This window comes from Drosophila innubila (assembly GCF_004354385.1).
Source record: "Drosophila innubila isolate TH190305 chromosome 2L unlocalized genomic scaffold, UK_Dinn_1.0 5_B_2L, whole genome shotgun sequence".
Classification (NCBI taxonomy): Eukaryota; Metazoa; Arthropoda; class Insecta; order Diptera; family Drosophilidae; genus Drosophila; species Drosophila innubila.
This window is the reverse complement of record NW_022995373.1, coordinates 5,749,811-5,772,021: the sequence shown is the minus strand read 5'-3', so window position 1 is coordinate 5,772,021 and position 22,211 is coordinate 5,749,811. Positions and strand designations below refer to the sequence as shown.

General features: G+C 33.6%; 2 protein-coding genes across 2 annotated transcripts; one reads left to right on the top strand and one right to left on the bottom strand.

Moving 5' to 3' along the window:
• Positions 1–72: 72 nt before the first annotated feature.
• Positions 73–2,903, bottom strand: LOC117782561 (synaptic vesicle glycoprotein 2B). The gene is made up of 9 exons (XM_034619585.1): positions 2,738–2,903; positions 2,512–2,673; positions 2,198–2,360; positions 1,953–2,074; positions 1,562–1,868; positions 1,399–1,506; positions 1,213–1,340; positions 422–841; positions 73–367 (listed from the first exon to the last, which is right to left on the bottom strand). The coding sequence occupies exons 1-9, from the start codon at positions 2,829–2,831 to the stop codon at positions 333–335; spliced, it is 1,539 nt and encodes a 512-aa protein (XP_034475476.1). The 5' UTR covers positions 2,832–2,903; the 3' UTR covers positions 73–332.
• A 17,496-nt stretch (positions 2,904–20,399) lies between these two features.
• Positions 20,400–21,197, top strand: LOC117782545 (SAYSvFN domain-containing protein 1). Its single transcript, XM_034619568.1, has 2 exons — positions 20,400–20,598; positions 20,703–21,197. Exons 1-2 carry the CDS (start codon positions 20,443–20,445, stop codon positions 21,099–21,101), a joined length of 555 nt encoding a protein of 184 aa, XP_034475459.1. The 5' UTR covers positions 20,400–20,442; the 3' UTR covers positions 21,102–21,197.
• The last annotated feature ends 1,014 nt before the right edge of the window (positions 21,198–22,211 follow it).

Below are 22,211 nucleotides of genomic sequence, written 5' to 3'. Positions count from 1 at the left end.
TGAGATAACAGTTTATTTCAATTAGTTAAGTAATGAACGTGAAACTAATTTTAATAATAATAATAGTTTTTATTTTGGTTCGATGCTTTCCACTTTCATTTAAAAATGTATTTACTATATTCGTATTTCCATAGATGTACATAAACAGTGTTAAGTCATGTTAATAGCGAAGACAGTGAAAAGTTATACTATTTGATAAACTGAAGCTGACATAAGTATATTGATTAAAATGTAAAGTTTTCCTTAAAATCAACAACAAGTCATATATATACCATTTATATACAAAAGTCTTCAATTCAAAAAAAAAAAAAAAATTACGGATTCCTGAATCATTAAATAGGCAACAGCAAAGTTAACAGAGCGCAAACTGGAAAAATAGATTATCTGTTATTAAAGAAATATTACAATATTAATTACTTACCCAAAACGAATCCAGAAAAAACACCAAATGTTATGGTGCAATAGGAATCCAGTAGTACTCCAATAATATTACTACCCAAAACGCTGCCCGTACGCCCAAGCATCAAACATATGCAGACAGCTTTGCCTCTTAAATGTGTGGGAACCAGATCGACAACGGCTCCACTCAAAACCGATACACATAGGCCGGGAAGTACCAGGTACAAGCAAAAACAGACTACAATGACAACCTCATCTTTTATCCAGATTAACGCAACAGCACAGCCAGCAGCAATCGCTAAGCCCCCTGTGATAGAGGCTTTACGACCGATCCGATTGATAACAAAGCCCATTACAATATACCCAACGATAAGAGCAGAGCCATAGGTAATCGTGTCTATATAGCTCTTGATACTAATTTCATCGTTGCAAATCTGTGAATCTTTAGCAAAAAGTATACAAGTAAGATCGCTATAGTCACGTCCTCGAATATAAGATACCCGTTACTCAATTTTAATTAAATTTAATTGTATCTATGTATTTTAAGCTGATCCGGTATAAAAATTACTACACAACAGTAAAAGTTCCGATCGTATTTAAGTGAGATGTGTTATAAGAGGGTATGCCTACGTCCTTGGGATATAATTTGGCCACCGAATTTCGAGTCCCTAGCTTATACTGTGAAAGTGATAGCCTGTGAAGTGTTAGTCTGAAATTTAGACGGACGGACGTGTCAACCTTTGTTCTTTCTGAATACCGGGTAAACAAATATTCGGGCTCATATATACTATATCAATTGTTCTTATACTTTACATGTTTGGTTAAGTTCCGATTGGTCAATCGAGGCATCAATTACATTGCAGACAGTCATAGCGTCTTCGACGTCGGTCGATCCCAAGCGATTCAATATTTCGGGATACCATAAACCCATGCCCGACGAGCTAGTTGTACGAATTGATATAAAAAAAAGAAATAACTAACTAAGCGCTTCGAACTTACCTGAAGAAAAGACCACACATAACAGTGCAGCTGATGGTGAAGTTAAGTAAATGCGGTTTCTTAAGCAAGGGAGCAGTGTCACGCCACATCTTCTTCAAAATGACTGAGCTAAAGAGAGATAATAATAATTGAAGAACAAAAAATGTTTTCTTCTTTAACCTACGCGGATTTGGAAACACAAACTCCATTTTCTCTGTCAGGGATTTCTTCGAATTTAAGCTTTTCGACTTTCAAATCCTGAAGCTGCTTGCCTGAGTTTTTTAAAGATATCCAATTGACGGCGGCAAAGGCATCTTCGGTTTTACCCATCGATATAAGAATTTTTGGACTTTCGGGCAGTTTTAATAGCAGAAGAGTTCCGAAAACACCAGGCAGGAGGTAAAAGATGGTCAACAACCTCCAAGGACGAAAGGCAAAGCTCTCAGTCAAATCAACACGCCAGTTCATTGGCATTACAAGCCACGCCACAACTGATAGTAAAACAAAAATAAATTGTTTAAATAAAGATTAATTAGATTGTTAGTTTGAACAATAGCCTTAAGTATAGTACTTACCAGGCACATAAACTGTTGAAATTCCAACAAATAGACTAGCATAATTGATAACAATCGGACGATGGCGAGGCGTAAAAAATTCCCCCAGGTAGGCATATGTTGTGGATGACGCACCTGCTATACTGTGAGTGTAAAACTTTGAATATATTTTCATAAAAAGCATGTTTATTTTAAAGGTAAATTAAGTGGCAAGGTAGACCTAGGATTAGCAGAAATAATTATTATTATCAGATCACTATACTTACAAGAACCCAACTAAGAAACGAAGGACTACATAAATCCAATAATTCGGTATGAATATTGAAATTAACGATGTAATATTTCCAAATAATGTTGTATATATCAACACAGGTCTACGTCCAATGGAATCGCTAAGATAACCCCAAAAATATGACGAACAGAATATTCCTGTTGAAACGAAAAAAATAAGATATGAATAGTGGAAGAAATATGTAGATGATTAAAGCTCTTAAGTTTTCTTTAAATTAACCCATTTTGTTAACTAAAAATATCCACAGACCGGAGAGGCATACAAAAGTGGATCGTTGGGTTAACTTACCGACAAAACTGGCTGCACTCATAAAGGCCTTGTCCATAGAATTTGTATCGAAATCGCACTGCGACACAATTGTAATGTATGACATTCCCATGGTCTCATTTATGACCATCATAAGTAAAAGCCCTGATGCAAATAGAACAATCCATTGTACACGGCCAAATCCTTTAGCAGGTAAATATTCCATAAAAGTTATTGCCTTATAATCTTTTATTATTATTTGACATACCGATCAATTCAAGCACTTCCTCATATTCATGACCCGCATTCACAGATTTTTCCAATGAGTCTACAGGCTTTGACTCAATATCTCTTTGATTCATTTCGTTATGTACTTTACGTTACTCGTACTTTGGGAACAGATTCACTGTCATTACCAAAGCTGCTTCAAAGTGCTACTGATGAAGCTTGATGGGCGCGCAAATGTTCATATTGTATGTGGTACACAATTTGTTGTAGTTACAAGTGAGGGAGGACGCCCTAGGTGTCAACATTGGAAGATGATTTATCAGTGCACAATAAAGATAAACAAGTCGGAGGATGACATCTGCTTGATTTATCGAGCAGTAAGTGAAACGCCACGTTCCACCCAGTTTCATTTTTCAATTCATTAAGCAAATAATGACTGATATAAGTATAAGTATTTACATCTGTACATGTATATACTCGTAGATATGAGCATACATACATTTGCATAAACAAAACCAATACTCTCGACGGTTCTGATACTCAGATACACCTACTTAAAGATTCCATACACGTCAGACTTTTTCTCATTTATTATCATTCGTCAATAGAGTTGTTCTTAGATTCTTATATTACTTCAATACAATTTTATTTGGAAGTGAGCCAGCTGTACAATGTATAGTCATTGATTAAACTTGGGGAACAATAATATTCGTACTTGTCATCGCTATAACTGTATTTCTTAATAAAATTAGCGAATTGATTAAAAGTCGAATTTGTTTATCGAACAACTCAAAAGGTCATCAACACGATATATTCTATTTCAAATTAGATAATACAATATGTATGGGCAATTCTCTAGAAATGTCAACCGCACCCAGAAACTTAAAGTTGATTAAAAACTCACATCTTTTGAACTTTTCTTCCAAAAACCTTTTTTAAGTCACTTGTTCAAACATTATTTAGTTCATTAGTGAGCATACCGACTGCATCTTTGAATAAATTAAGTTTTGTCCATATTTTGGTCTGTATTGCCAAAGATTGTCTTCTTAAATGGAGTGTTTGTATTATAATGATTTTTTGACTATCAATTTCTTTTAGGAACAAAAAATTAATGAAAATGCAAAGAAAACATTTAAAAAGTTTAAATATTATTTATACAGGTCGCCTGCGAAGGTGATTGGAGTTAAATAAAAATAAACTACTTAAGATTTTTGAATCAAATAAAAGGAAATTTTAAGTTTTATCAATGCACAATATTTAAAAAACCAGTCGCATTAAAATATTTCTTCAGGTTTCGTTGAAATCAGTGTTTGAACATGAGAATGCTTTGGTTTTTTGCTATTTTCTTGAAAACGATCCATTGACTGAAATCAACCTTAACACCAATTGTAGAGCTAATCAATAGCTTTCGCCTTTTGTCAACATTCAAAAATGTTTTCGCATATGTTTTTTTTTCACGTTGAATGCGTACGAATGTCGCATTCGACATGAGAGAATTGCCTATATTCTCAGATGTTTTCACCAAGAAACCATAGTTCTAAAATCAATTCCATTTTCCCGCTTTTTGAGTTGAATAATTTTGTGTTCTTAGTCCTTGCATGTAAGTAAATTATGTTTTAAGCACAATTGGTCCTTTGATTATATGAAAGTCCTGATTCTAACCAGAGTTTTGGTACAAATCTTGTATGGATCGGACTAGAAACACTAAATATATGCTAATAGTAAGATACTAATAATAATAACATGCTAAGTATTTCAAAAAAGCCAAAAATTTTAAACTCTAAAAACGGAGAAAACATCTTAGAATTGACCGTATAATAAGAATTTGGTTACCATTTTTCAATTATTTTGGGACCATACTCATCGGTGCACCCTAAGATACAAAGGGGATCAAAATTGAGTAAAAGTTGACAAACTTAGTCTTTCGGCATCTACAATAAAAAAAACTATAAGATTTTTTTTTTTCAATTTATTATATTAGTAAGTAGCAAACATAAAATAGTTATTTTCAAGGAGTGGAAAATAAAAAACCAAAACAACTCGCTTGTATTTACTTTTGCACTTTTCGTGAAAACTGAAGATATTAAATAATTTTAATTATTTGGACATAGAAAAAAGGTTGTGTTGACTTAATTTATAAACTTTAATATATTTTTTACCATACCCTCAAATATATGTTTTGGAATTCGATTCTAATCCACTTACACACGACTCTAAAGATTGTCCTTGGCGCAGGCAATATTGTTAAAAAATGGCATGGAATGTAAAATTTTATATTGATAGAATAGTCAGCACAATGTCTCGAGCCCAATCCGATTGAAAATCTTTGGTCAAATGTTGAACAACGACTTGATATAGTCCCATCCGCCAAGGACGATCTTTAGAGTCACGTATAAGTGAATTGGAATCGAATTCCAAAACAGATATTTGAGGGTATGGTAAATAATATATTAAAGTTTATAAATTAAGTCAACAAACCTTTTTTTCTATGTCCAAATAATTAAAATTATTTAATATCTTCAGTTTTTACGAAAAGTGCCAAAATGAGTACATGCGAGTTTTTTTGGTTTTTTATTTTCCACTCCTTGAAAATAACAATTTTGTGTTTGCTAGTTACTAATATTTCTTACAAATAATTTAGTACATATGGAAAAAATCATTTTTTACCCGTTGCTTTTTTTAGTTTTGTTATTGTAGATGCCGAAAGTCAAAGTTTGCGAACTTGTACTCACTTCTGCTCCCCATATATATACCTATGTATATACTTATATCAACTTGCAAACGCGCTCATATATTTGACGTGTATGGGGATTATAATCTCCATAGTCAGAGTTATATATACATACACATGTATGCTACCATACGTAAATAAGTAGATAGTTTTCGTTCTTAACAATATGAACACAATCACCGGTGATAACATTTGTTATTGTAAGTGAAATTGATGGCAAAAAATAAGTAGTAATACACTTCAAAAAATACTAGTTAAGACTCTCAATATAATCGAGATAGATTTACTGGTTTGGTATTTGTAAATTTTTAGCATACTTTAACAAAAATTCTTGATGGCTTCGTAGACCTCTGAGTATTCTTCCCATTGGAATGTTGGGTTTTAGTTTTTCGGTAAATAATACTCACGTTCCTTTCTTAGAGTGTATCTTTACAATAAAGTAATTTAAAGTGCGAAAACAGACACCAACAGTTTATGATGCATATTCGTACAAGTTTTAATATACTCGTAAACAAAGTTGTCTTACGAGTATTAGGACACTTTTTATATGGTTTATTTAGGGTTTAACCACTAGCTTGGCTACTGTGTAAAGCAAGTAAGCATATACTGTCATACATACATAATTTTATACCCTTGCAAACTAGTCTCTCAGTTTTAAAACGAAGTTAGTAAAACTTGGTAAAAGTCCGTTATATTGATGCAGGCCATACACGTGGTAAGACCGTCCAAACTGAATTATCATACTATATCATAAAGCTTTCGGTGGAGCAATCAATCGTAAATTTTATTTTTGTGGGGAAATCTTTATCACTTTTAGATTGTTTAATTTAAATTAAATAATTTCACAGTATATTACACCACCACAGATCCTGGGAATTTTCTAAGGAATTTCATTAAAAAATAGGACTGTAAAAAATGATTATTTTTTATTTTTTCAATTGAAAAAAATCATTCACTTCAAGTTACTTTAAAAGAGCGTGAAATATACCAACGTTTTTCATTAAGCGTTATCTATGAGATTTCATCATGATCTTCAAATTTATGATTTGTATTATTTTACTCATAGATTAATCTTTAGCAATGAAATAAAACTCAAGAAATAATCATTATTTTTTACATTTTTTTTTTTGCTAAAAAATAATGATTGTTTCTTTAGTTAAGTTCAACAAAATTATCAATATAAGGTTTATAAGTAATAAATTCATTCATGCTGCTTTTAAACATTTTAAAATAATTAAATTTAACTCCTTAAATTTAAAATATTGTCAAATCTCTCCAAATTTTTTTTACATTTAAAAGCATTGGTTGCTTTTTTTTAGAAACACCGTTTTTTGGGTTGCATTTGGAGATTTTTAGAAAATTGTTGCTAGAAACAAGTGAATATTCATATTAGTAATATAAAATATATCATGGATTCTTCACAAAATTCTGCATATAAGTTCAAATTTCAACCCAAAAGAACAGAAAAGGCAATGGTCAACCTGCATTCCCCTTCCAAGTCTTCGCCTTGGGAAACAGGTTTTTTTTTTATTAAATCCTAAATTTTTAATAATATATCAAAACTTTTTATTAATTGATTGAGCTCTGCTAGAGTATCAGATCTTCGTGTCGAAGAAAATCTTGCATTCTTGTATTATGTGGGTTTCTTTATCGTGGTCTTGTCCGGATATTGTTTATAACTGTGGTTATCATTACAAACTTATCAAGCTGTGGGCGGAAGTTCACAGCAACTATGATAATTACAATTTACTTATCTATTTCAAATGCATACATATTTTGTCAAGTCATCTTTATACACTCTAAATTTCCGAACGATCAGAGAACAAGTGGTTAGTAATAATACAATGAAATTAGAATTAGTTACCACAGTTGTTACCCAAAATCGGATCAAAAACGAATCGTGGGCGAGGGATCGCCGAAGTATCGCTTAACACTCTCAACCGAGCATATGAGCTCGGTTGAAGCGGACATAAGCAAAGACATGCCATGTTGCAAGCTTTTTTTTGTTTTTCAGTTTGCACACACACTTCATGATCATAAAAATCTTATAAATCCTTTTCTAGTGGCGCTCGAACTTCTTTTGGAAGTGGAGCTTCGCCAAGTATCCAATACAATGAATTTTTTATGATTTTATTATTAGATTGCGATTTTTAACAATAAAGTTGACAGACTTATTATGTGTAGTTGGTAACAAGGCCATAAAATCGACAAAACAACAAAAAATAAACTAGTTGAGTCCCCAAACTAATTTGTTCGGCTAAATTCATGATAAATCGCCCTAAATTTTTTTTATTTGGAAACTTTTAGCACAGACCTTTGTTGTGTCGTGCCCGACGCAATTGTTCAATAACTTACATATCGTAGAATTTGCTTTCGAAAACTAATTTAAGATACTTATTTAAGCAATTTACACATAAACTAACCCACTAGAATGGAAATACCGACAGCAAAGTTGAACAAATTGAGTTTACGAGGGCTGGCTAATAACACTAGGCAACAGCCCAATTCTGAATTTAACCAAACCGACTTTTTTGGATAGATATGGGGCTCCAAACGACGAAAAACATTTTTTTTTTCTATGACAGACCTTTTTTTTCTCGAGCCGTTTGTTAGAGGTACGCCCACTTTTGTCATCATTACTCGAGAATGGCAAAACCGATTTTCAAAAGCTTTACTTTTCCTATTAATTTTTAAATTAAGAAAATGTTGTTATTTTAAGCTTTTTTTTAGCTTTTTTACTTTAAAATTCAAGAAAAACTAAAATCGATTTAAAGCAACTTCGGTAAGGAGCATAAGACCAACTTATATGCATATTCTGTCAGTTTAGTTAAAATATATTTGAAAACAAAAAAGTTTTTATACTTAAACTTGATTTTCGACCGATCGATCCTATGGCAACTATATGATATAGTCGACCGATTTGAGCCAAATTTGGTCATAACGTGTAAGACAATAACAAATTCAAATTCTGTGAGCTTGGCTAGGATATCTCAAAAAACACAACAAATTTTCATATTAAAGGTCATGCCGCTCTACAAGGAAGTCATAAAGATCAAGAAATACATGCATGGATAAAAAATTTTATTATATTGCCATTTTTTCTTAGATTTTATTGAATCATACGATATCTTAAATTTCGCTCAATTAATGCAGCTTTGCAAAAAAAAAAAAAAACCGAAGTTCAGAATTTTTTTCAAGTTTTCCTTGAGTTTTAAAGTAAAAAAAAGATAAAAAAACAAAGCTTAAAAAAAACAATATCTAAATTCAAAAATTAATAGCTCTTAAGCTACTGGCTTAAATCTTACACTGTGTATGGATGAATTACAGATATATTCTTTAGCTTTTAGGAAAATTAAAGCTTTTGCCATTCTTGAGTAATGGGCGTACCTCTAAAAAACGGCTTGAAAAAAAAACATATTTTCAAAAATTAAAAAGAAATTCGTCGTTTGGGGCCCCATATCTATCCAAAAAAGTCGGTTTGGTTAAATTCAGAAGAAAAAAGTCCAAATTTATTGCCTAGTGTAATTAACCAGCCTTTAGGTACCGTTTTACAGAACGAGCTAGCAGCTTGACCTCGGAGAGTCACTAACACAGCCAATGTAACAAAACAACTCTCAGCCTTCGATGTTTGCCTTTGAAAATTGCAACAAAAGCCAAAACTCCACAAGTGAAAGCAATTATATTGTTCAGGCAATATTTTGAAAGACTCCACGCGCCGTAATCTATTGGTCCACTGGAATATTGGAAGATAATCTTTCTGCACACATCAAAAGGTGCAAATGAAAATCTCCCAAAAATGTGTGGAAATTTGGGAGATTTTTGGTAGGTATTAATTTTCTTTTCTTTTTTTTTTTTTTGTTCTAAATGATGTTTTCTTATGAATGATGATAAATGATGAATTGAATAGAATTGTATTGAAAAAAATATATACTTCAGAAAACCAAATTAAGACATTTAAAACACAGACTCCAAATGCGTTGAACCAAGACAAGTTTGTCTTAAATTTTTGACACGCCTTCTACCGGCCCCCCAAATCCGTTCGTCTATATAAACAAAAGGATCTCAGAGACTAAAAGATATAGAGTAACCAAATTTGGCACATAGATTTCTATAGACCCCACGGAGATCAAATTAGTTTCAAATTTAAACAACGCCCCTTTTCGAACCCACAAATCGCAAAAAACCATCACACTCACAGTTTTTAAGATAATACAGTTTTTATAATAAATAACTCTATCTATTAATATTATCTATAATCTCACTTAACCGCAGCAAGATCGGACAAGTAGAACGGGAGTAATAGCTAACCAAAGTTATTAATAAAGTTATTATTTCAATTCATTCTTCTAAAGGTATGCAGTAGTTTGTATTAGGTAGTAATTTCTTTAAAGTACAATTATATATATTGAAATAAGTAACTGGTGTCTTATCGTCGGAGCCTCGACTATAACCTTTCCAACATATTTTTTTCCGGACTGCCTTTGCGCATTTTAACCAAATACGGATATAAGGGGTAAGACAACAAACATTTGATATTATGTGAGATTGGTTTAGATATCTTAAAAAATCACAAAACTTTTCATACTAATTGGCAAGTTACATTGGAAGTCCTGTTTTATTATATGAACTTTTTCATTCCGCGGTCGTTTTGCTTCCAGTGTAACTTGTCCTTTAAGGTCCAAACCACTTTACAATGGAGTCATGAAAATTTAAAAAAAAAAACATCCCTAGCTATAAATTGGTGTTGTTGCTCTATCGAAATTAATAGGTTATATCTTAAACGACGCGTAGTAAAATGTAAAAGGTTCATAGTAGTGGTTTAAAAATCAGGGACGGTAAATAAATGTTATGTTAGCAAATTTTAACTCAATAAATCAGTAAGATAGAATTATGTAAGGATTACATGCAATACACCAAAATTTCTTATTTTTGTCGTAATTTGAGATCTAAGCTAAAAACTTATATTTCCGATAAAAATGATAAAAATCATTTTTAATTCTTATTTTTGATTTGTATTAAAAAAGTAAAAAATAATAATTAAATAACAATTTTTATTCAAAAGTTGAAAAATAACACTTATTCCTGATTTTTTCAATAAAAATTTATAATCAGTGTTATTTTTGATTTTTATTTTAAATGTGACAAATACGAGTTATTCAATAAGTTTTAAGTAAAAATTAAAAAAAAAAGTTCAGTTGAATGTCTTTTGAACCAAATGGTGTATTAATAAAACTTAAAAATATTCTTATTTTAGGCTTCAACAAAAAGCACCAAGTCCGATTGGGAAAAAATAATAAGAACATCTTTATTTTTTTTAGCACACCAATTGGTTCAAAAGGCATTCAATTCAACTCTTTTTTTTTATTTTTACTTAAAAGTTATTGAATAACACTTATTTGTGACATTTAAAATAAAAATCAAAAGTAACACTTATTATCACTGCGGACGGCAGTTCGCGTTAGTGACGAAAGCATCACGAAGGGTGCGAAAGGCGACTAACTATATATACAGCTAAGTTGGAAAATTTGCTACGACTGTCCGATGAGATCGTTATATACCGATCGAAAGGTTAAGTCCTAACTTACAAAATGGCATACTAAAACTTTTTCTAACCAACCTGGGTCATGAGATACGGGGGTGTAAGTGGGAGAGGAAAAATTTGTATGATCGCAGCTTGTGGAGCCGTTGGAGCTTTTTGGTAAAATTATTTATTTTTTTAAAATTTTTATTAAAAATACGCGTCGATTGATACCTTGATGACCCAAATCCGTTAACTGGTTCAAAAGATAAATAAATTTGAAATTTTTAGTGGACTTCTCAAAATGAAATAAAAAGTTAGTTTCTTTGTTTGTCTGTTTGTATCAAAGCGCTAAAAAAGCTTAGATGTAATGATGGGGATCTGTTTCTCATTGATTATCTAGAAATGTTTGTTCTACGACTTTTTTCTATTTCCCGCTAGTTTAGCGGGAAAACGCTAAAGCCCGGTAAAATTGAAGCCGCAACAGTTTCCAAACCATAGAAGCTACAGATATGTTCTATATATCATTGGAAAGGTGTGCTTGGGGGCTTTTATTCGTACCTTTATGAAAAACTTTTTTTTCATAGTAACACGGGGTCTCCAACAGTAGAGTATGCTCTGCTGTAGCAACGCGTGCAAAGCGAGCAGGGGGCGAAGCCCCCTAGTTTTTCCTTATAATTAAAGAAAAATGTATTTTTAAATATGAAATACGTTTAACAACTAAATTTATATATTTTACTATTTACCTGCATTAATGATAAAGTTACAATGTCAAAAGCAAAAGCAATTGCAAAATTTCTGATATCCCAAAAACCTCTACACAAGGTAAAAGTCTAGTGAAAATTTTAGCCCCAAAATTTCTGATATCCAATTTTGTGTCGAACAAAATTCAGTTTAATCTAAAAATTTTAATTAAAAATATAAACTAATAAAAAGAAAAGCGAAAATTGGCATTCGGCACTGCGCAAAAGTAATTTTTATGTACAAAGAAGCTTACCCTTTTTGCTCACAGTGCACAATGCCAATTTTCGCTTTTTTTTTATTAAGTTATATTTTTATTTACAATTTTTAGATTAAACTGAATTTTGTTCGTCACAAAATTGGATATCAGAAATTTTGGGGCTAGAAATTGCTTTCGTCTCTAGACTTTTACCTCGTGTAGAGTTTTTTTTTTGTGGGATAAATTTTTATTCAAAAAATCCAGAATAAGTGTTATATTTCAACTTTAAAATAAAAATTGTTATTTAATTATTATATATTACTTTTTTCATAAAAATCAAAAATAAGTGTTATATCGTAACTTTTAAATAAAAGTTTGGAAATAATTCTTAATTTGCAATTTTTATTTTTAAACTTTATAACATTCACGGTCCCTGGTAATAATACATCAAAACATCAACAACTCGATTTTCGCGGAAGCGCTTACTCGATGATTTGTTTGTCGATCTATCAAGTTGATTCAATTGGTTTCCAAGAAAAATCAACAACTCACTTGGGCTTGTTTATCGAATTAAATTTTTAGAACTAAGTTCGGTCATTAATTAAATAACTAAATAACCTACAAAGTTGTCAAAGATAAAATAAGACTTGAAAACGATTCAAGAAAAATAAGATTTGTAATAACAGTACGCGTATATTTTGTCATTAAAATTGCGACTTGAATTAAAAAACAAAGTTTGAGAGAGCTCGATATTTGCAGCTCGATCTACTATTTTCCGATACAAAAAACATGGGCACACCTCTAGAAAAATCAAAGGCCAAATTTAAAAAAAAAATTTAAAAACTATACCAAACAAAAATTTAGGACCGCATACATACGTATACAAAAAAAGGTGGGTTTGGACCCAGCAACACGGAAAATGTTCAAATTTGTTGCCTAGTGTAACTGTTTATTATTGATTCTGATAGGGCTTCTAAGGTCGTCACAAGGGCGTACGCAGGATGTAAATTAGGGGGGGCACAACAATTTTTAAGTGTGTGCTTTAATACCCTGTGCGGGAAGGAGGCGTGCCAGATCCCACAAAGTATATATATTCTTCATCAGCACCAACAGCCGAGTCGATATACTTATGTCCGTCTGTTCGTATGAACTAAAAGATTTTAGAGATGGTAAAATTTAGGCGTACATTTGGAATGTAGCCTCCATATAATTTCAGGCAGATCCAGTAAATAATAAAATTTTTCCACGCCCACTGTGGGGCGCGTAGTTAGCAAAAAACCGAGACTATTAATAAAACTTGGTGGTTTATATGTGAATACTGACAAGTGTCTACCTATGTCTTATACATCCTTAACAAATTTTATTCAAATCAGCACACTAAATCATATAGCTGCCATACGATAAAAAAAACTTCTTTGTTCACCGGGGCCAACTACATCATCGCGATCAAATCAAGCAGGGGGCGGAGTTCCCTACTGGATAAAAAAACTTCCCATATTTGCATTCTATAATAGTATTATTTAACTGGCAAAATTGTATTTTGTTTTCCAAGTGAAGGTATGTTATTAAATCACTTAAAATAAAATTCATAAAACATCACTCAAACTGCAGTGGTTTTGTTATGACTTATAGCAAGATGCATTTTACGTTCTCGAAATATTTTTGAATTTCAAAATAAGCCCTTTTATAATAATTCCAAACAAACCCCCTCAATTCACGTTGGGCAGGCTTGCAAATATGCCCAGCCGATTCTCCCCCATAGATTTTAATGTCTAATATCTTATCGGAAGCTTAATTAATCCAAATATGTCAACACAGGAAGGAGGAAAAAATTATTAATTTTCTTATTTTAAAAATGTATATAGTATTTTTTTTTACACTGAGACCGGTATGACGCCGTAACAAAAAAAAATCCGGTATAGAGCCCTTAAGTATGCCTTTACCATACAAAAATTGGACAGTTAGGCTCAAATATACCGCGGCAACAGCCCGATCTGGCAACAACGCATCGCCGAAAACAACTACTGGTTCCGCTAGCTTTCTTCTGAACCAGTCATTTCAACAACTACTTCAGCTCGAGCTACCGAAACAGCTACACGCATCAGCGACAATTTTATGCTTGTATTCATTAATAAATAAAATAAAGAGAAACGATATTTCTACATTGGTGACCCCGCAGCTTAGAATTAACAGCAAACATGCCTGCATCTCAATCAAGCTCAGGAAGTGCATCTCATTCGCCGGACTCTGGTGATATAGTAGGCAACAACAACAACAACAACGGTAACAATGCGCCATTAGACGCCGCTCCTTACGAAAATGCGCGCGACAATTTGTCAATGGTACAGACAATAAACACATACAAGTTGCCGCCATTTTGGAAGCATAATGCGCAGCTATGGTTTTTTCAAGTAGAAGCACAATTCTCATAAAATCGAGTTACCTCAGATAACACACGCTACTATCATTTACTAAGCGCACTCGATGTAAACATTATGTCTGAGCTTACGGATTTTCTGATGCAACCGCCTGAGTCCAATAGATATGAAGGATTAAAAGCACTTATCATCAAACGTTTCACCGAAACTCCTGATCGCCAACTACACAGAGCCATGTCTGAACTTGCGCTCGAAGACAAAAAGCCGTCACATTTACTTCGCCAAATGACGATGCTTGCTGGAGGACGGGCATCTAGTGATGTTTTGCGAGTCAGTTGGTTGTCGTTGCTTCCACAACACGTTCAACGCCGTCTTAAAGTGCTTAAACAGCTGGCCAGCAACAATAATAGTAAACCAGTGGAAAAACGACAAAATTCACAGCCTTTGTCTACACAACCATCAGTTTGTTTTTATCACAAGAAGTTCGATGCTAATGCCCGCCGATGTGTCCAGCCATGTGCTTGGGTCACGCCACAGGGAAACTAAAGAAGCTGTCAGCTGTACAGGCGATCAGTGACAGCAAAGACCCATTTGCTCGTCTCAACAAGGAGCTTAGGCTCCACATTTTCGACCGTTCTTCAAACACAAAGTTCCTAATTGATTCGGGTTCAGTAATATCACTCATACCGATATCAATTTTCACAAACAAGCGATACAGGCGAAGTGATTTTAGATTGTATGCAGCAAACAAATCAGTAATCGACACGTACGGAACTGTTAACCTTTCGTTTGATCTCAACCTTCACCGCAAGTTTAACTGATCATTCATAATTGCCAATGTGCAATCAGCAATCATCGGAGCTAATTTTTTGACCCACTTTGGTTTACTCCTAGATCTCAAAGGTTGCCGTCTCATAGATCCTACAACATCATACTGCACACAGGCACAGCTAAATAAAGCAAAGCTGTACAGCGTCTCTACAATCAATTTGAACAGCGAAAACGGAATGAACCGAGCATTCATTGAGCTACTCACACGCTTCATCGATATCACCCGACCGAATGCGTCCCCAGCAACCAACATCGATATTGACGTAGCTCATTACATCGAGACAACTGGTCCTCCAGGCGACTCGCTGGTGAAAAGCTGAATGCAGCTCGTCGTGATTTTGACCTATTGCTCCAATATGGAGTAATTCGACCGTCAAACAGCCAATGGGCTAGTCCAATTCATCTGGTCCCTAAAAAACCCAATGGATGGCGCACTACTGGAGATTATCGAAAACTCTATTCACGCACCATTCCAGATCGCTATCCTATTCCACACTGTGAAGATATTATTCAGCGGCTATATGGATCCAAAATATTCTCTTCAATCGACTTGGTGCGTGCCTATTATCAAATTCCAGTCGCATCCGAGGGTGTTCCAAAAACCGCAGTTACGACTCCATTTGGATTGTTCGCATTTGTTGGAATGCTTCCTGGCTTACGAAATGCAGCACAAACCTTCCAGCGTCACATGGACAGTTTACTTCGCGGCCTTTCATTCATTGGGTGCTACATTGACGACATTATCGTAAACTCTAATAACCACGTGGAGCACCTCCAGCATCTCGAAATAATTTTCGAAATTCTACGCAAAAATCGGCTAAGTATCAACACACAAAAGTGTCAATTTGGCAAGACAGAAGTTGTTTTTCTTGAGTACACGATCAGCACCACCGGATTCAGGCCCCCATCTGAGCGCACTAAAGCCATCAGGGAATTCCCTAGGCCCAAAACAATCATGGAGTTTCGCAGATTCCAATGAATGTTAAACTATTATAGACGTTTAATGCCGTTTGCAGCACAAGAGCAGGTTCCTTTGACTGAGTATCTCAAAGGAGCAACCAAAAATGACAAGCGTGAAATAAAATGACTTTAGAAGCTGATAAAGCATTCGAGGAGTGCAAGAGGAAAATAGAAGCTGCTACGCAAGCAACATTCCTCGCCCCGTAAGCACAGTTAGTGGTGAAAACATCAGTTACGCATCAGATACAGCAATTGGAGCAGTTTGAAAACGATACCTGGCGGCCGTATGATCGTGCGCTTCTGACCGGTTTCGCAGCAGTCCATTTCTTCAAGCACATCCTGGATGGACGACACTTTTTTATACAAACTGACCATAAGCCGCTCATATATGCGCTTTCCCAAAAAGCTACAAAAGCATCGCCACGACGGTTGCGTCAATTGGATTTCATTTCTCAATTTTCAACTGAATTTATACATACACCTGGAAAAGACAACACTGTTGCCGATGCTCTTTCGCGAATCAATGCGATCAATATGCCAAGCGAATTAAGTGCACAGATGATTTTCGAGGAGCAGCAAAAGGACGACGAAATCACACAGCTAGGAGGAACTACGTCATTGAATCTGGAAAATTTGCACACCCAAGTGGCCGGACAACAGCCAAACTGTTGCAACAGCTTGTGTGGCCATGTATGAACCGAGATTCTACAGCATGGTCACGTCAATGCGTCGCTTGTCAGCGTTCCAAAAAACACCGTCACACACGCAGTGATGTCGATCACATTGATGTTCCAGATCATCGTTTCGACCACATACATCTGGACTTAATAGAACTATCTCGAGTCAACAATCTTCGCTATTGTCTTACTATCATCGATCGATTTAGTAGATGGCCACTTGCTGTTCCTTTGTCAAACATGACAGCAGATACAGTAGTTTAAGCAGTATATACACACTGGATCTGTCAATTCAGTAGACCTCTTACCATAACTACGGACCAAGGGACCCAATTCGAATCAGCTCTTTTTAAAGGAACTATCACGAATCACGGGCAACAGCCCGATCTGGCAACAACGCATCGCCGAAAACAACTACTGGTTCCGCGAGCTTACTTCAGAGCTAGTCATTACAACTACTACTTCAGTTCGAGCTACCGAAACAGCTACACTCATCAGCGACAATATTATGCTAGTAATCATTAATAAATAAAATAAAGAGAAACGATATTTCTACAGGCTTTTAGGCGAGCCCGTATAACGTTTTTTTTGACAAAAGTTGGCAGTCCTGGCTAAAAATTGATTAAAAATCAATTTACCACCACAAAAAAGGCCAGTTAATATTTGAAATATTCCTTGAAAACCGTCAATTCCTCATTAATTCAATTATGCATTCAACTTGTCGTCGGACATACATGATGTATCCGTTATATACATTTAAATAGAAACTTTATGTACAATTTATAATAAATTTAGTAAATATCGAAAATATCGGCCTTTTCATCAGTGTAAACGACTTTCGCCGTGAGCTAAGGCTTTTTGCTTACCGGCCTTAGTGTAAATTGACTATAGGCTTGTGAAAGTATAATGCTCTATAAGATCGGCTGAGTGATTTTAAGTAATGTTGAAAAACGCACGCACACCTCTGTAGATAAGCTATTAAAAAATTCTAAATTTAAAACATTAAAAAAAGTTTGATTACAGAAAAATTTGTTAAATGGTGGTGACAGCTTAGGCTCCAGGAACATTTGGGTCTACGATAGCATAAGCAAACTCTTTTCATTTTTTTGCATTTATTATGTTTAAAAACTCGTTAATCCATATTTTGCTCTACTGATTGTATTATTGCAATTTATTTATGAAAGTACATTATTTTAATTTTTATCTTTTGGAATACAATACGCAAAAATTTTGATTACAATTTCATTATTATTCATTTCATCATTATAAAAGTACAAGAAGTTGTGAAGTCCCATGGCTCTCTAGTAAGAGTCGCCGATCTTTCACATGAGTAGGAACATTTTTTCATTTTAATACACTGGCTAATATTATGAGCACGCTACATGCTATCTAAAGCATTTCCAATTTTGACTAGAAGGTGACAGTGTGGAAATCGAACACAGCTATTTTCAAACTGATGTTCTAATTATGAAACGTAATTTTTAATACATCACTTGTAGAAATAAAAAAGAAAAACATTGTGTACAATTACAAATAGAATATGATTTGAGCACCACTTCATCTTATGCTGATCGAAAGAAAAGAAAGACTAGTTTGATTGATAAGCAGTACAAATGCAATCAAACACCAAAGTTATTGGAATAATCAAATCTTTTGTACAAGTTGCTCTATGTACACACGTATACATACATACATAAATATTGGACATAATATTGTAAACAAATTATAACCTACTTAAGTTGATCAATGTACCCTTAATTTCAAATAAATTAATATCCGTTATTCCTTAATCGATAAAGACAATTGGTTGTGATTATACAATAAACAATAATATATGCATTTTGTCGTTTTCGCTTCTAAGCTAACTTCCAGTACTCAAACTTTTAAGCGATAAAAAAAACAGAGGAGATGCTGCTTGGATAGCATTAAAAAAAAAATTACAGCCCTGCGACCAAAAACGGCTGGCAGCCTTGAACTCCAGAAAAAATACCGATAGTTTGAACGACAGCCTTACTATCCAATAAAAGTTCGATGTTCAATTTTAGATACATTTTTATGTATTTTTCATAATTTTAAAGCTAGAATTTTAAAAATTTTTCCAGAATATGCAAATGCAAATGAATTTTCATTTCATTAAAATTGAAAAAAGTAGTGCCAATGAAATTTGATTTTACTATCATTGAAAAAAGTAGGGCTAGCGAAAAATTATTTAATTGGCATAAAATTTAAAATTTTTGGTTTCATTAAGTGATGCCAATGAAAATCTATTTTAATTAGCATTGAAACTAATTTTTTTGAATAATTAAAAACATGTAGAAAAATTTGGTAAATTGTTTTTAAAAAAAAAATCATCACCTTTTTTTAATTAACTTTCAAATTTTTCTTTAAAAATCTTTATTTGTTGCTTATTACTGCTAAAGGCGGGTACTCAGAAAAAGTTTGTCACCGCTAGCGAAAATCATTTGCTGAGGCCACTAAGCAAATAACCTATAGAGAAGTCATCCCATACAACTGAAAGTGTCTCAGCTAAAAGCATGACGGGGCGTCCACTGGGTAATTTTTCGGTGGACGCGTCGCTTGAGGGAAATTATTTTTGGTTTCGATTCAGTTGGCTGGCCGAGCTCGTTGCTGGCACAGCAAGCGAAGCACAAGACATGCGTGTTATGAAATACCCTTTAGCTATAAAAAATAATTGTCTTTAATATTTTATAAAGAAAAACTTCGTAAATCTAATAATTTTATAAATGTAGATAATAAAAAATATGCGATGTGTTGTTTTTATAATTTAAAATATTTATTTGCGCTTGAAATTTCTTCATTAAAAAATTTTTTTACAGGGTATTAAAGCTTACATACAATATTTAAAGAGAAGCAACTTATAAACAAAGCGATGTTGTCAATATTCTCAGCAGCCCATACATATGCACACACTTATTGTTAGATGCCCGCATACATAGAGATGAGCCTGCGCGCCCGAATACATCTCTCTCTGTCTGGCTACATAAGGACATGTATGTGCAAAGAGGGCGAGAGATGAATATTCTCATTTTGTATGACTTTTCGACGCGCGCTGCTTGCGCGCTAACAGAGCACTATAAGGATTTTGAGCAGTTTTATGAAATTAATTAATATAACTTGAAACTCCGCAAAATATTCTGATATTGTTTTTTAGTATTATTATTATTTGTTGTTGGAAACGCCACTTTTCCATATTACTGCCATTAAGCAAAAAAAAAAAAAAGTGATTTTAAGCTTTATTTTATTAAATACCTTTAAACGCAAATAAATATTTTAAATTATAAAAACAACACATCGCATATTTTTATTATCTACATTTATAAAATTATTAGATTTACGAAGTTTTTCTTTATAAAATATTAAAGACAATTACTATGTGCCAGCAACGAGCTCGGCCAGCCAACTGAATCGAAACCAAAAATAATAATTTCACTCAAACGACGCGTCCACCGAAAAATTACCCAGTGGACGCCTCTTCATGCTTTTAGCTGAGACACTTTCAGTTGTATGCGATGACTTCTCTATAGGTTATTTGCTACGTGGTTTTGCTTTACTTTTCGATATATCGTAATAAACGTTGCTGAAATATAGCCAATTAATATCGATAAAATATCAATGTCGCCATATCGAGGTTCATCGCTATTTAATACAACTTTACATTAGAAATTATAGTATAACAACAAAAGAGGCATATGGCGGATTTTCAAGAACAATTGCGGCAATATCGACAGCAAAAGCAAAGAAGAGAAACATTGGACATCATCAAAATAAGACTTCGAAAATTTTGGATGCTCGGCACAGGTGCAGAAACCAGTCAGGGAAAATGCTACACTACCATCGACGTCAAGGTATAATTTCAGCCACAGAATATACAAGTATTCCAATGACAAAGACAACAGTTTCATTGATCTCAGTTGGACTAATTAATTAATATCCATATTGTGTATTTTAGCCAGCCAAAGAGTCGAGTTCCGATGCTTTTGCCACCAGTGAACCGGGTGAGGATTTCGAGTATGTGGCCTCCAGCGAAGATGACGAACTAATGCCACAAGTTACAGTGAATGCTGACGTGCGAGAGGAGAGCAAGTGCTTCAAGTACACACTTTGGGGTGTATATTTCCTGTTCTGGGTAACATTATATGTGATAGCAATTGAACTCAAATTTGGGCTAGTCTTTTTAATGTTTTCCGCACTGTTTTTCATATACTTCAATACCCGAACTGGGCCAAAGAAGTCCAATGAATTGAGTGCCTACAGTGTATTTAACAAGAACTGCGAAAGTATAGATGGTACGCTCAAGGCGGAGCAATTTGAAAATGAAATTCGATATGGTTCTGCAAGTGTAAGATGAGAAAAATGTAATAAGTTAATCAAGTGCTTCCAATCTCTGACTGTCTCTTTATGTTTTACTAATAAAGATTATTTAACACAACAAATTCAACAAGAGCACTTATGAAACCAATGTTAGTCTGAACACAAATCTCTTTATATTAACTAGCCAATTTTAATAAACGGAGTTTTAATCGCAGATCGAGATTCGTGTATTAAAAAAAATTTTTCATTGTATATCCACACACCAAAAATCTTTAGAGATTTTTTAAAGAAATGATTTTAAGAATTTGAAAATTTTGGAGCTTACAAAATGTCAGTAATTTCATATTTTTGATGTACAATATGTAATTCCGAAGTCACTGAAGTCGACTGCCGTGAAATTATTTAAAATTTAAACTATCATTAGTTATTAGTAGTCGTGAATTTTTTGCAAAACTATATAAGTTAAGACTTTTTCGGAGAGTAGTTTTATGTGCGCACTCACCCTATATAATCTTAAGAGAGCAATCAGGCATGTTCTAAAAATGATCTATAAAAAAAGGAAATTGGTTTTGAAATAAAATAAAATTGCCTATCAGGTGTGTACTACAAATTTATAAGAGCGATAAAGAAAAGAAAAAAAACCATTGCTTTCAATTGTCTAAACATTTTTTAGAGATTTGACAAAATTAAATAAAAAAAATATGTTCGAAAATATTTAATCTCCAATTTTTAAGGAACACCAACATTTCATACGGTTGTCTTCAAAATCTCAAGAGATTTCTGGAACACACCTGTAAAACAAAATTAAAATATTTTTTTTTACCAAATTCTTCAATAATTAAAACTGTTGTTAATATTTTCTTTATCTTTTATAAATAGTACCACAGCTGAAATATATACTCAAAAACTTTCAAGCACTAAGCTTGAAATTTTGTTGTTATCTGATGTGAAGCTAAGCACCTCTGATGGCCGGTTTTTCAATGTCTAGCTAAGAGGTTTAATAACTATATTAGAGATTTTTTGACGTAAAATGTATAAAAATTAATGAGTGGATTAAGGAAGTTAAAAGTTTGTTAGCCATGAGTATAAGGGGAGGGCAACTGCCCCCCATTCCTACGCCCTTGTCTGGAACACCGCTGATTAAGAG